The sequence below is a fragment of the Mirounga angustirostris genome, unplaced genomic scaffold (assembly GCF_029215605.1).
Source record: "Mirounga angustirostris isolate CCGP_5_RB_7025 unplaced genomic scaffold, mMirAng1.0.hap1 SCAF_7, whole genome shotgun sequence".
NCBI classification, from domain to species: Eukaryota; Metazoa; Chordata; class Mammalia; order Carnivora; family Phocidae; genus Mirounga; species Mirounga angustirostris.
This window is the reverse complement of record NW_026991715.1, coordinates 126,182,316-126,196,617: the sequence shown is the minus strand read 5'-3', so window position 1 is coordinate 126,196,617 and position 14,302 is coordinate 126,182,316. Positions and strand designations below refer to the sequence as shown.

Below are 14,302 nucleotides of genomic sequence, written 5' to 3'. Positions count from 1 at the left end.
TAAATCCTTGTCATCGTTTTATTTTGGAAGTTAAAAACTGTGTGGCAAACCCGTATGAGGACAGGTCTTTGTGGCCCTCGGGGTGAGTATATGGAAGGAGTTGGCAGTAAGTGGCCTAGTCGTGAGGTTAATAATAGGCACAAAGAGGACAACTGTATTTTATTTGTTGTGGTCATTAAATGCCTGTCTTGGTCCCTTTTCTCCCCATCCCCCACCCCCCACAAACAAGAGGGCCATGAAAACACTGTCGAACTAATTTGTTGATCAGCTTTTCCATGGCTGTTAAACTACTTGACATTCCCAGACCTTGCAATGGTTCTCAGAGTGGAGACTCTGAAGTTTAATGTCTGCTGATATCCCTGAAGGAACTTGCTCAAAGTGCAAAATTCCTGAGATTCTGATTCAAGAAGTCATGTCTTGAGCCTGGGAATCTGCTTTTTAATGTCCCCAGGCAAACATTTTTCCTCCAATTTTTTTCTTTAAGCCAGTAATAAATGTATTTTACGTTGTAATCCTGGGTGTGTGCCGGAAACAGTAATTTCACAAAACTATATTTCCCCTTACTAAGATAATTTCCTATTCTGTTCCATTCCATTCTTTCCAAACAGTGCTGCTCAAACCAAATTGATTCATGACTCACCAATGAATCTTAGCCCACAGCTCCCAAAGCTCAGCTCGGTAAGAGCCATATTTATGGGGCCCTTGGAGGCATCTTTTCTTTGCCCTATAGCTTCCTTTCATTTATTCATTCAACAAGTATTTATTGCACATTCTAGGGAGTAAGAATACAGCAGTGCCCATAACAGACAAAAGCCTGGCTCTCAGATCTCATGTAGAGCGTGTATATTATACCTTGTTCTCTAAATCGCAATTTCCATGGTTTCTCCACTGCTGTTCCCACATTTCAGGGTTGAGCAAGTCTCTTACGGAAACAGAGGGTTGGACTGAAGGGTCGTTGAGGACCCTGTTTTTGTTTTGCTGTGTTTTGCTTTTTTAAGTTTTGCCCACTTAGCCAAAACAAAAACCAAAAATACCAAGTTCATATGGTCTAGTGTTCTTATGATTTGTGGGCAGAGGAAGGAAAACTCATCCCAGCATGGCAGAACGTTTGCGGTTTCCCAGAAAGGAAGCATAGGTTGTTAATACTTCAAACAAGCTAGCACAAGCAAACATAACGTGAGCCCCCACCCTTAAACAGTAAAAAACCGTAAGTGTGAGCACCAGTGCCCGCTTGTTCTTCAAGTATCATTTGTTGATCCATGTTTAAGGAGAGGAGCAGTTTTAAGAGTTTTGTTTATGATTAAGATTTGGAATTTTAACTTGAATCTGAGTGTAGGTGATAGTCCAGGAAATAAATAAGCCAAGTAAGATGAGTAACCTAGACTTGCGAAGATCTCATGCATAGAAAACTCTTCCCTAAGCTGCTCTCCCCAGAGGATTTGAGGCATGGGCAGCGGTGAGGTGACAGACGTGGACAGCTGGGGTTGCACGTGAGGGAGAAGTGGAAATGACAGTGGCCAAGGATGACGACCAGCAGCTTTGTGAATCTGGCCAGTTTGCGCCCCGTTTGTGGCTCTGAAGTATGTTTAACTGCCTTCATGCAGTTGAAGAGTGGCCACTGTGGGCTTGAATAATTGTTTCCTTTACTGCCCGGGGCTGGTGTGCAGCCTTGGGGGGCTTAGAAGAGGCGAGTGGAGGAAAGACCTGCTCTGGACTCTCGCATCCGCTCGGGCAAACAGACCAGACAGCAGAGTAGTTAGGAATCCAGGAAACAGATGGTTGATGTTTTGAGAATTCAACATGGCAAGTAAAATTAGATTAAGCATATCACCAGCCTGGATGCCAGCCACTGGAGCTAGAGGACAGACTTCTGCTCCATCTGCTTGGACAGCGGCCAGTCTCAGGCTTCAGCTCTCCAGCCAGGGGCCCTGCAGTCAGTGTCCTCTGGCCAGACTGAGGGAGCCCTGGGCACTTGGCTGCCAGCTGAGGCCATGCGTTGTCTCGGCCGTTGTTGATTCCCTCTGGAAGCCCACTTGATAGCTCTCAGCATCTTTGTTTTACTCCCTCTTCCTGCCTGCCCTCCCTCCCTCGCCCTGATAGCAAGTCAGGTGTAATTCTCAACCTTCCCTAACCTTGTAGAACATCAAGAACTCAGGACAGGGGAGAGCGTAGAATGTTAGAGCAGCCTGTGGTCGAAAGGGAATCATTTGGAGTCAGACGTAGGGTTGAATCCCCACCCTGCCACTTATTTGGTTGTGTGACCTTGTCTCTTTTGCACGGTTGCATCTTCTTCTGAAGTCCTTCCCCCATCTCACAGACAACTCGTATACTGACCTGGGGACGTTACCTTTGTGCACTGGGTTTTGGTCTCCAGCCTCAGCCTCGTTCCCTGGACACCCAGCAGTGCCGTGTCATTCCTTTGCAGGTACAGCGCCCTCCGCTACCTGACCAGCCTCCAAACATCTACCTCTTGTGTCTACGCCTGCACCTCAGGGCGTGGGCTTTTGGCATGCTCAGACAGGGCAGCCCCAGCTTTGCCTCCTGGCTCTGCCGCCCCACAGTTAATATCACCTTGGTGGGGTTACTTAACTCCGCTGAGACCAATGTCCTCATGGGTAAAATGACACATACTGAATACACAGGGTTGCTGTGTTTCGAGTCCGTGTGCGTGAATAAATGCTTTCAGTAAACAGCAGTTTTTAAATGCGAGCTTATGTGTTTGTTGATTAGTCTGTCTCCCAAGCGGGGCTGGGACTGTGGCTTACACGCAGCTCCCAGCACTGCTGTGTTTGTTCGGCACCCGGGAATGTTTATTGAAGCGGAGCCATAGGCCCGCCCTCTCATTTTACAGATAAGGAGCCTAACTGGTCTCAGAGGCAGCAGCAATCTTGCCTGTCTCTGGGTTAAAGCCAGAATGCTTCCTCTGGGTGTCAGTCGTTCCTTTGTGAAATACCAGCTGAGCACTTTCTGATACTCATTGCCAGGCCCTCCCCTAGGCACTGGGTGTGTACTAGTTACTTGGCTAGCAGAGGTTAACCAGTCACACAAATACAAAATTAGCACATTCACAAACGGCATGAAGGGAAAGTAAAAGGTACAGTGCATCCAGCAAAGATTTATTGATTGCCTAGGGGCCGGGTATAGCGCCGTGTACTGGGTCTGCCAGTCTGGGTCCGGGGGCTGCGATGGTGACCTGGGAGTGCTCCTCCGAGAGGGTGACGTTTAAGCTGAGATCTGAAGGATGAATGAGTAGGAGTTGGACAGATGAAGGTAGAAGCTGCAGTGCAAGGCCCTCCTCATTCTAGCAGTATTACTGGCCTGGCTTCAGTGCCCGGCTTCGGCGTCCTCTGCAAACCTCTGCCTTTGTTGCTCTGACTAGTTTTCCTTCAAGCCTTATTACCTAGCTCATATTGTTCCAGTTGTTTCTGATTTCTTATGTGTTCCCAATAAAATAAACACTAAATTCATTAATTTATTTCTCCCACCCTGCCCTTCACAAGAAGTCTCCCTAATTTCCTTTCCCACCGTCTTTAGTAGATGCGTGGCAGCCCATCGAGAGCCCCTTGGAGCTCAGCGCTCCTTTATATGCCAAAGGCTTTCTCCTGCATGCACATGTGCCTGCTTGACACCTCTCTGGGCAGGCGTGCGGGGAGGTAACATGTCTGCCCCGCTCCCTGAAGCCCCCACCCAGTGACTGACAGGCGTTGGTGGATTAATACCCCAGCCCCTGTGCCCTCAGCTGGGACAGCTCTAGGGCAGGAGCTGTAGGGTCTCCTGGAGTCCCCAGCAGACATGAACTCCACTTGGCCATGGCCATAACCTGCTTATTAACATACCCCGCGCTGGCTTCCTTCCCTTCCATATCTCTTCACTTTCCAGTTCTTCCTGGGATTACTTACCAAATAAACTATTTGAATTCAGGTCCTCCAGCTCTGCTTCTGGGGATCCCAAACTTAGATAGAGCGCTGTTTGGGGCTCTCGGTAAATCACACCACGTAGCCCTTGTCCAAACCCTATTAAAACCTGGTGTGTTTTCAAACAGGTGAAAATTCCAAACAGCATTGAAAAGAAAAGGTCCTCACAAAAGGCAAAGGCACGGATTTAATGGAGAGAGGAGAAAAACGAGTCAAGAAGGAGAAAGGAAGTTTGACTCTGCTGCGTGATCTCTTCCCTTACATTATTTAGTCTTCATAGGGAACTACTTTGCAAAATAAATCCCTTTATTCGAGTTCCTGCAGATGAGGAAACCAAGCCCGAGGGATTAAGTAACATGCCCAAGCTTTGTAAACTTGGGCACCAGAGGTGCGTTCCCGCAGTTCTTGCACTCGGGGAGGCCAAGCACCTGGTGTCCTGATGAGCTGACGGGTCGTAGTGCAGTCTCAGCCTACTAGATTCAGAATAACTAAGTGTGTCATCTTTTGCCAGATGAACTGCTAGAATCTGATCTACAGGGCAAGAGGCGACAGAGGTCAGGGAGTTAAGAAGAATTAATGGAAGGAAAACTTAGAAAACACGATCAGCTTTTTTCCAATTTGGGAGGCGGAGCAGGAGCCCTGTTTGAGAGCCTCTGTCCTCTGCCCATGCTGAGCTTGGAGGAGCCTTGTGGTGGTGACGGAGGGTTGCTGCCACACGGAGAAGCTTCCGGGTCCTCTCCAGCTTGCCTCCCCAGGTCATGGTCCAGGGTCAGCAGGGATGATCTGCCTTTATCTGTTTACCCCTCGTTTCAGGGCTACAGTGATTCATTTTGTCTTCCAGAGAGGGTGGGTAGTCATTCATTGAGCAGCTGCGTATCTCCTCATTTTTCAGTAGAGGCCACTTCCTCCAGGAAGGCTTCCCTGATCACTGCTCTACCACCACACCCAGCACAGCACCATGAACCCTGTTGCAGCCCATTATGATACTTTACTGAAATTTCCTGTTTGTTTCTCAAACTCTGAGCTGGCCATCCCTTATGCATCTTCGTAGAACAGACACCTGCATATACTACATGTTCAATAAATATATGCATGGACGAATGTATCAGACATTGAGCTAGTTCATGGAAGTACAAAGATATTTAAAAAAAAAAAAAAATCATTTTTTTGCTCTCCAGAACTCAGGGCCCAGCAGGGGCAGGGGCTAAACAGATAAGTAAGTAAATAATAAAATTGTGGTTAAAAAAAAAAAGTGACTTGTTCTTGGTGATGTCATGGGAAGCCTTCCATAGGCATCAGGGCTTTAATGGCAACTTGATTTTAAATCAGTAGCAGTTGGGGGCAGGCACAGTGTGTAGAGGGCTCCTGAGATGTGGCACAGAACAACTCATTCTGAGAATTACAAGTAGGTCCAAATGGCTGGAACATATCTCTACATAATGACCCGAGAAAAATGAGTGGGGCCCTGACATGAAAGCTTTGAATTTCATGCCTAGCAGTTTAGACTTCAGGCTACATATCTGGGGGCACCACTGAAAGGTTCTAATTGACGGAAGGGCATGATTGTTTTAGAAAGATTGCCCGAGAATACTAACCCGAGGCAGCTTTTCTCCATCAAGTTCTCTGCAGAGCCTGGCACGGTGTACCTGTGCAGTAAATGCTGACACCTTTTAGATGGGGAGGGACGGTGTGTTAGCAATCAGGGATCTCCAGAGACGCCGAAGTAGGGGACGTAGGCAGATTTATTATAAGGAACTGGCTCATCCGGTTATGGAAGCTGAAAAGTCCCAGCATCTGCAGTCCAAAGGCCTGGGAACCAGGAGAGCAGATGGTTAAGTTCCAGTCCAGCTCTGAAGGCAGGAGGAGATCCATGTCCCAGCTCAAATTTTTAAATAATCTTTGTACTTCCATGGGACATGTTCTCCCTTCATCAGCCTTTTGTTCTCATCAGCCTTGGATTGGATGAGATCCACTCTCATTGGGGAAGGGAATCTGCATTTCTCAGTTGATGGACTCAAATGTTCATCTCATGCAGGAACCCCTCACAGACACGCCCAGAATACTGTTGAACTAAACCTCTGAGCACCCCTTGACTCAGTCAGATTGACACGTGAAGTGAACCATCACAGAGGGGAGAGGATAGCACTAGGCTTGGTGTACAAGAGCGATTGGGGGCAGAGGGAGACTGGGAAGATGAGTTACTGAACTCATACTCATTTCCTTCTTGGCCATTGTCCTGTTGTCCTGTTCTTGTAGGTTATTCTGTATGCTCATAACGTAAGAATTCTATTTAGAAATTGCTTTTATAAGACAAAACTGACCTTAATGAATCTACCTTTTTTTCCCCTCCAGTTTTTTATTTTTAACACAGGAGCCTGAGCAGTGCTTTTAGAACTTTCTATGCTCAGAACCCTCTAGTGGTTCCTCATGATGTTGAGCATCACAGCCAGAGTCCTCATCATGATGTAGAAAGTCCTGCATGACCCGGCCCCTCTCACTTCTCTACCTCATCATCCTCTATCATCCCTCTCCTCGCTCTTCTTCTGCACTGGCCTTGCTGTTCCTCAAAACAGACATGCTGTTCCCTGTATCTAGAACATACCCTGGGTACTCATAGGGCTGGCTCCCTCACTTTGTTCGAGCCTTTGCTCGGTGATCACTGTCTCGGAAAGACCTTCCTTGACCTCTTTGTTGAGTTTCTGAACACTGGCCCCTGTACTTCCTCTCCTCTCCTTTACCCTGCTTAATTTTTCTGCATAGCAATAATCCAGTTTTTACATATCATGTAATTTACTTGTTTTTTTATGTGTGATTATTTCCTCCCACCAGAATGTAAGCTCTATGAAGCTAAAGTGCTTTGTCTGTCTTATTTCCTGCTCTCTCCTCAACACCTAAAGTGCTTCATGGCACCATAGTAAGTGGAGAGGTACACGAAAGCACCCTTTGGATATTGTACTTGTAGGCAAGTTGACTTCTGAGTGCTTTCTGTAAATCTGAAAGGAGGAGGAGGAAACTTCATTTGCCTTTTAGATAAGGTCACTACTCAATAAATCCACCACCAAATCCACTTCTGAGAGAAACAAGGCATTTCTTAGTGACCAGAGGCATCATACCTTGGACATCGTTGAACGCTCTCTGAGGGGGTGGGGACTTGGTGTGTACCACCGTTAATATGGGCCTGGCCTAAGGTTGGCTGGCAGGTGCTGAAGACAAAAACGGTATGAAAAAGTATTCTTGGTTTTGTCTTTTCTCCTTTGCTGAGAAAGTGTGGTGCTTACCCCTGGGTACAGAGACCATGAGTGAACAGAAAAACAACTGTGGGATGAGTCATTCGATTCATGTTAAATTCCCCTTTTAAGTTCAATATTGTGTACCCTTGACGAGCATGAAAAGACTGAGTAGACTTGATTGGGTAAAAGAGTGGTGATGAGAAAACACTTTTTTTTTCCCTTAAAGGTGTTTCATGGGACTCACTTCCAGACGAGCTGCTCTTAGGGATCTTTTCCTGTCTGTGCCTCCCTGAACTCCTAAAGGTCTCCAGTGTTTGTAAGAGGTGGTATCACCTAGCGTAAGTATTTTTCACCCCTCTTGGTATATGTGTGAAAGAAGGGGAGAGTTATTTATTTATTCATTTGGGCCTAGTGAAACTAAAAACTAGGAAAAATGTAGGAGCAGAAAGCAAACTAGGTATCTTCGTATTTTTATGAATATTAGGGTGTTCATTTCACAGTGGAAGGGAGGAGTCTCCTGGAGGTGTAACCTTACCCACCTCAGAAAACTTTCTGTATTCATGCGCTTATTGGATTCTGACTCTGCATCTGATACACTAGAAGTGAAGGGGGCTGCAGGGGGCTGCATGAGGGCCTGGCCACTCCCCACACCAGGGTGGGGGGTGGGGGGAGGGGGTTGGGTGCTGAGTGCAATAGGGAGAGCGGTATTCGACCTCAGTGTGAACCCCATCTCTGCCACTTAGCACTCTGTGACCGGGGGACATACTTGACACTTCTGAGCCTCGGTCCACCCCGCCACATATACAATGGAGGTCATAGTATGTTCCAGACAGGGCAGTGATGAGGATGAAATCCGAAGATGCCGGAGTGGTGCCTGGCTCGTGGAAGCGGGCGGCACATGGCCGCCAGTAGTTGTTGATGCCTTTGTTGGTTCGGGGGCACACCTTCAGGTTTGCACAGTGAGCTGCGCATGGAAAGTCCTGGTGCGCTGGAGGCAGTAACAGGCCAGGAGGGGCGGGGTGGGGCAGGCTTTGTTTTTCAGTTGGAACTTTTTCCATCAATTCCACTTGTCACCTCCAGCCAACCACTAGCCATCCTTTGCGCTTGAAGACCATCTGCGTCTCGCCTCCCTCCACGTATCTAGGGCTCTCACTGGGAGATGGCAAGAGCGCCTTCCCCTCCATTCAGGGCTGTGTGGGCAGTAAGACACTGCAAGCATTTCCAGGAGTGGGCTCCTGGCTTAGAAGAGCCCCAGGGGGCGGGAGTATGCACCCGGAATGCAGGAGCGAGTGGTGGGGGAGGTGCGCTGATCGCTCCCGGGTGACCCCATAGTGATTTTCTTTGTCAGCCAGCTGACCTCTTCATGCAGAGTCTATGAATCCTCACATCACTGTCATACAAGTAATAGCCAGCATCTGTGAAGCACGGCCTTCTTAATAATAGAGTTCACGTAATGCCTTGACAATTTCATTACGCAGAATTATTCCAGAGCCCAGCCAGTGGCCTGCTTATTTCAAGCAGTATTAAAAAATACGATTCTAGTAGGCATTTAAAATGTTCCCTCCTGTGGTGGATCTCATGCTTTCTTTTTTTTTGTTAAATTGAATTAATCTGTGGCTGTTAAAGCTACCTTATTGTACTGTTTAGTACATTTTGGTACTTCGTACTTCATTTTTGCTTTAGAAACACTATCCAAAATCTAAGTAACGTTTTTCCTTTCACATTAGTTCATACATATATATATATATATATTTCTGTCCGTGCATACACTTTTTTTTTTTAAGCTTAAAGGGTATTGTAAAACACCCGAACTCCTTTGTAGGGTTCCTTATTTCTCGTAGATATTTGATAGTCATCTCTTAATAATGTAGTTGACCCTTGAACAACATGGGGTTAAGGGGGACTGATCTCCCTGCCCAGTCAAAAATCCACATATGACTTTTAACTCCCCACTTAACTACTAATAGACTGCTGTTGACCGGAAGCGTTACCCATAGTATAAATAGTCAATTAATACATATCTTTTAAGTTATATGTATTATATACTCTTATTCTTACAATAAAGGAAGCAAGAGAGAAGAAAATGTTATTGAGAAAATCATAAGGAAGAAAAAATACATTTATGGTACTGTAAAAAATCTGCATGCAAGTGAACCTGCTCAGTTCAAGCCCATCTGCAAAGATCAGCCATAGCACTAACTTTCCTCCTTTTAGTTGTATTTCCATGTTACTTAGGGTAATTGTGGTAACTCATGTATGCTTTACCAAAACAGCAACTGGGATCATTGAGGCCATTTTGAATCTACCCACCTATTCATTAATTAGTTAAATGATTGGAGCAATCATTTTTAAAATTATCAAATTGTATTGAACACTAAAATTTTATTCTCCAGTTCCAGATCATTATATTGCTAATGATAGCGTTGAACCATCTGAAGGAAATACCTACAGGGGTGGGTGTGGGTGTGTGTGGAGGGGGGTGTGTGTACAGCTGAAGGTGGAAGCTTATCCATGATATGAGCAAGAAATATTCAGTTGTATCCTAAAAAAAATACCATGGCTAGTTGTGTAGTTAGCTCAAAACCAAAGCTTCCTTTAGAATCTGCTCCAAGGTGACTTAGTGGCCAAAGCTTCCTTGTTGAGTAGCAGTGGTGGGGCCCTCCGGTATCCAGTGCCCCCAGCTTACTAACTACCCCTCTTTTCCAGGTTTGACGAGTCTCTGTGGCAGACATTAGACCTCACAGGTAGAAACCTGCACCCAGATGTGATTGGTCGGTTGCTGTCTCGAGGGGTGGTTGCCTTCCGCTGCCCACGATCATTTATGGATCAACCATTGGTTGAACATTTCAGGTAAAAAAGAAAAATCCCCAGAAAAGGTTGTTTGTAAGACTTAAGGTAGAAACAGATGGAAACTTTTTTTTTTTTTTCCTTTCCTGTAACCAGCCTTACGGCCTGTGACGAGTCTATGCAATGGAATGCTAATTGCATTTTGCTGTGCGGTCTTTGTGTTGAAACATGGAACAGGTTTCGGTGATGCCATTCCCACTTTAAGTCAGGGTTACTCTTGGGCTCTTTCAGGGGGTCAGGGATGCACATTTTGCTTCTCAAGTGGGGTCCTCGGAGGATGGGCATCCTGGGTCCCAAGGGGCAGGAGCCATGTGGAGCACTCACTACCAGACTCAAGGCAGCCTCGCTCTTGCCACGCTGCCCATTTCTGATGAAGACAAAGCGTGAGGAGTCTTCTCACTTGAAGCTGTGGGTATCCGATCCTATGGGGGACAAATTTGCAACCTGAGCAAGAATGCCCTCTTTTTGTTCGTTTTGTGGAAGATTTTGAAAGACTACTTCTCTGTTACTGATAGTTTTTGCAGTATGGTTTAGAGCCATCTCAGACTCGAGTGGAATAACTAGGTACTGAACAGAAAAATAAGCTAAGGACAGCAGAGTTAAGGACAAAACCTACATCCCCACTCTGATACTTTCCCCTTCCCTCCATGGCCATATGGCAGCACCCCTCCTCCCCTGGTGGTTATCCTTCTCCCGTGCCTGTTCCTTCTGGGTCCCCTTCACGTGTGCACTTTCCTCTGCTACTCTGGGTTCTGTCCCTGGTCCCTGGCTGCCTTCTCTTGATCCACACACTGTCCTTGGACACACTGTCTTAGACACCCACAGTTGTGCTGGAACTTTCAGATTCTCTTCTCTGGTTCAGCCCTCTCTTTCAAACAAACTCCTGGGCCCAGTTACTTAGAAACTTCCACAACTGCGTTTCTTCCAGGTACCTCAATATAAGCCCTTTACAGCTTGCTCTTCCACTGTCTTTTCTGTTTTAGTAATTTACTCACTCACCTTTGTCAGGAAGATTCATAGGCATAATCTTCTTGTCACCCAGATTCAGCTCATTCTCATGATGCCCACGAATTAATTTCCTAAGTGGGACTATATCGGCAGCACCATCTTGACTTGGCAGAAATCCTCCTGAACATAATTAATTTATTTTTTTTAAAGAATTTATTTATTTGAGAGAGAGTGCGCACACATGAGAAAGCATGGGGGGCGGGGCAGAGAGAGAGGAAGAAGCAGGCTCCCCACTGAGCAGGGAGCCCAAGGAGTGTAATCCCAGGACTCTGGGATCATGACCTGAGCCAAAGGCAGACTCAACCGACTGAGCCACCCGGGCGCCCCCTAAAATCCTAAATTTTAAAATGAACGAGGGGAGGGAGTTATTAGTAGCAATTCATTTTAAGACGGAAACTATACTACTTGAAATGTATATTTAGGGTCATGTTTGTGATTGGCTGCTTATCTGGGGAGGAGATGGGGTTGGATTTGATCTGGAGGTACATGTGTGAGCGACCTTAATGGAGCCTCTCTTTCCCCTCCTCTGTGTCCAGCCCTTTCCGAGTGCAGCACATGGATCTGTCCAACTCTGTTATCGAGGTGTCTACCCTCCATGGCATTCTGTTGCAGTGCTCCAAGTTGCAGAACCTAAGCCTGGAAGGCCTGCAGCTGTCGGATCCCATTGTCAAGTGAGTGGCAGTCAGGAGCATGTGACTAACGCCGTTGTTTTTGTGTGTGTTAACTTTGTTTCCTGAATATAATTGGGGTGCCCTTCTGTCCATATCCAGATGGACTCAGAAAATATCCATGGGGTACCCCAGCTTGTCCAGTACTTTGCAGGACTCGTTCAGGCAACCCAAGTTTGCCTGCTGCCTATATGCATATGCCAGGTTCTAGACATACAAGGATGATGAATAAGGGCATGGGCCCTGCCTCATTCGTGAGAGAGACAGATAATTACAGTGCACTGTGTTTGTTATATGTGGCGTCACCCAGAGAGACCTAATTAAATTGAGGGAGGGCAGCCTTCTTAGAGGAAGTGACTCTCATGCAGAGTATTGAAGGTATTCAGGTTGGAGAGCTCCACGTGGTGAGGTAAAGAAGCCGACGAGGTAAAGCTGCCTGTGTGGGTCTAAACGCTGTAGCAGGTGAGAACTGTTAGGGCACAGGGTGCACTGAGATGCCAGGAGGGGAGGAGCGGCTCGTAATGGGCCCCTGCCACGCTGTAGGAAGTCCGGACTCCACAGTGGGCTTGGAAGAGGGAAGCGTGCTAAAGAGAGTGGTCCTAAGAATGGAGAGAATGTGCAGAGTTGAAATTTAGAAATAAAATCTGCTGGTCACCTTGGAGTGTTAACCAGATGTGGAAAAAACTGGACTAGTTAAGATACCGTTGTGTTCATTCAGGTGAGAAATGATGAAACCTGATGTAAAAAAAACCCAGCATCATCATAATTATAATAAGTACCAGCGTTTATTGAGCACTTCCTATGTGCCAGATACTCAGTTCTTCAAAGGTCAGCCACAACGTAAGTTCTGATTGTTCCCCTTTTTACAGATATGGAAACTGAGGCACAGAGGCTGAATAACTTGTCCAAGGTCACACAGCTTGTAGGTGGCAGAACCAAGATTGGAACTTGGCAATAGAATATGGTTCCAGAACTCTCGCTCTTAATCAGGGAGTCCCACTAACACAGGCATTTGGGAATGTAGAGAGGTCAAATTTGAGAGATGTTTAATTGGAGGAACCTGGAGACTCAACAAGTAGAAGTAGGCCTACCGGCTAATTCTAATTATGGGTGAAATAGAAATAATGTTTATTCAGGCACTCTCTTTTCAATTTAAAACTTACATTCTTGGTGTTTCTTGTGTGCTTACTTTGGGCTAGGCACTGTGCTGAGCCCTTTATCACATTATATAATTTAATCGTGACAACCGTACCGAGAAGGTACTGACTCTGCAATTTCACAGATGAGTAAACTGAGGCAAAGCATCCTGCTTGGTGTCATACAGAGAGTGAGACATGAACTGAAACTCACTTCTGGCTCGAAGGCCTGCGTGCTTATCTACTGACTTCTCTAGCCTGCTTTCCTCAGAACGCTTATTGAGTAACAGTGTCTTATTGGTATTCCTCTGACATTTTCTTCTTTTTCCAGTAATCTTGCACAAAACTCAAATTTAGTGCGCCTGAATCTTTCTGGGTGTTCTGGGTTCTCCGAATCTGCCCTGAAGACCTTGCTGAGCAGCTGTTCCAGGTAGGAAAGATTTGAAACTTGATTATAGAACTGTTTTTGCAAATATACAATTATCCCCCACAGGAGCGAGGAATTGGATCTATTTCTTGAGCTATTCCTAACTCTGAGCTCTTGATGATACGCAGTATCCTTTACCCTCTAAACTTTCTATTCAAACTGAGGAGCCAGATCAGTTAGGTTTGCAGAAGACTTGTGTAGTAATCCTCCCCACCCTTTTTTTTTACTATGAAAGTAAGAAAAATTTGGTAATGTGTTTATCGAAATTAATCTGTTTATACCTGACTATAAGGCTTTTTTCCTGTAGTATCTGTAGACCTAACTTATGCAGACACCATAAATTTGGGTGACTCCATTAAAAACATCTTTATATCATGTAATAATGTCAGGATATAAATAAAGGTTACAGTTACAGATATTAGTAAGAGGAGGACGTGGCTCACAAAATACTCTGTGTGTGTGTGCGTCCTTTTTAATATCCCTTGATCTTTCTGCTCTAGCATTTTACCTGTGTCGCTAAGGATCTGCTCAAAGTAGATTGCCTTTGGATAAGGGTGTTATCCGTGAGGTAAAAATGTATAACCCTACATGTATTCAGCAATGTCAGGAATGGGGTGTGTGGCTTAATCGTTGGATATTGTCTTTGAATTCATTTGCTCAGTCAGCAGAAGCCAGATAAGATGAAGTGGCCTTTTGCAACGTCAGCGTCTCTTTATTGAGAATCCCCGGTATAACCCATCGAATTTTTAAAGCCTCTCGAGTGATTGTTCAGTCTCTGTGGTTGTTTGCTGACAACCTGGGTGGTTGAGAAAGAAAACAAGAGGCTAGAACTGTTCCATCTAGTCCCGTAATGAGGTTTGAGCCATGAGGAGGAGAGGAGAGTGTTCCCTCCATTTCCAGAAGGGGGCATCACTCACTAAGACGTGGGCTCGGATCCCCTGGCAACTTTCTAGGGCACACCAGGGCAGGGGATTTGTGTCAGGAGGGGAGAAGGCAGTTTCAGGTGAGCAGAGGTAGCTGCTTAGAGAAGCAGAGGTTCTATGCGTGAAATGGTAAGGAATCTGTGGCTTTG

The 14,302-nt window shown here is 46.0% G+C and overlaps 1 protein-coding gene across 1 annotated transcript in view; it reads left to right on the top strand.

Annotated features, from left to right (window-relative positions):
* SKP2 (S-phase kinase associated protein 2) overlaps positions 1–14,302 on the top strand; it is a 30,661-nt gene that overhangs the window by 4,244 nt on the left and 12,115 nt on the right. The window contains exons 3-6 of the mRNA XM_045862396.3: positions 7,371–7,482; positions 9,851–9,994; positions 11,536–11,670; positions 13,135–13,233. Of these exons, the coding sequence (XP_045718352.1) occupies positions 7,371–7,482; positions 9,851–9,994; positions 11,536–11,670; positions 13,135–13,233 (490 nt within the window). The remainder of the gene's footprint in view (positions 1–7,370; positions 7,483–9,850; positions 9,995–11,535; positions 11,671–13,134; positions 13,234–14,302) is intronic.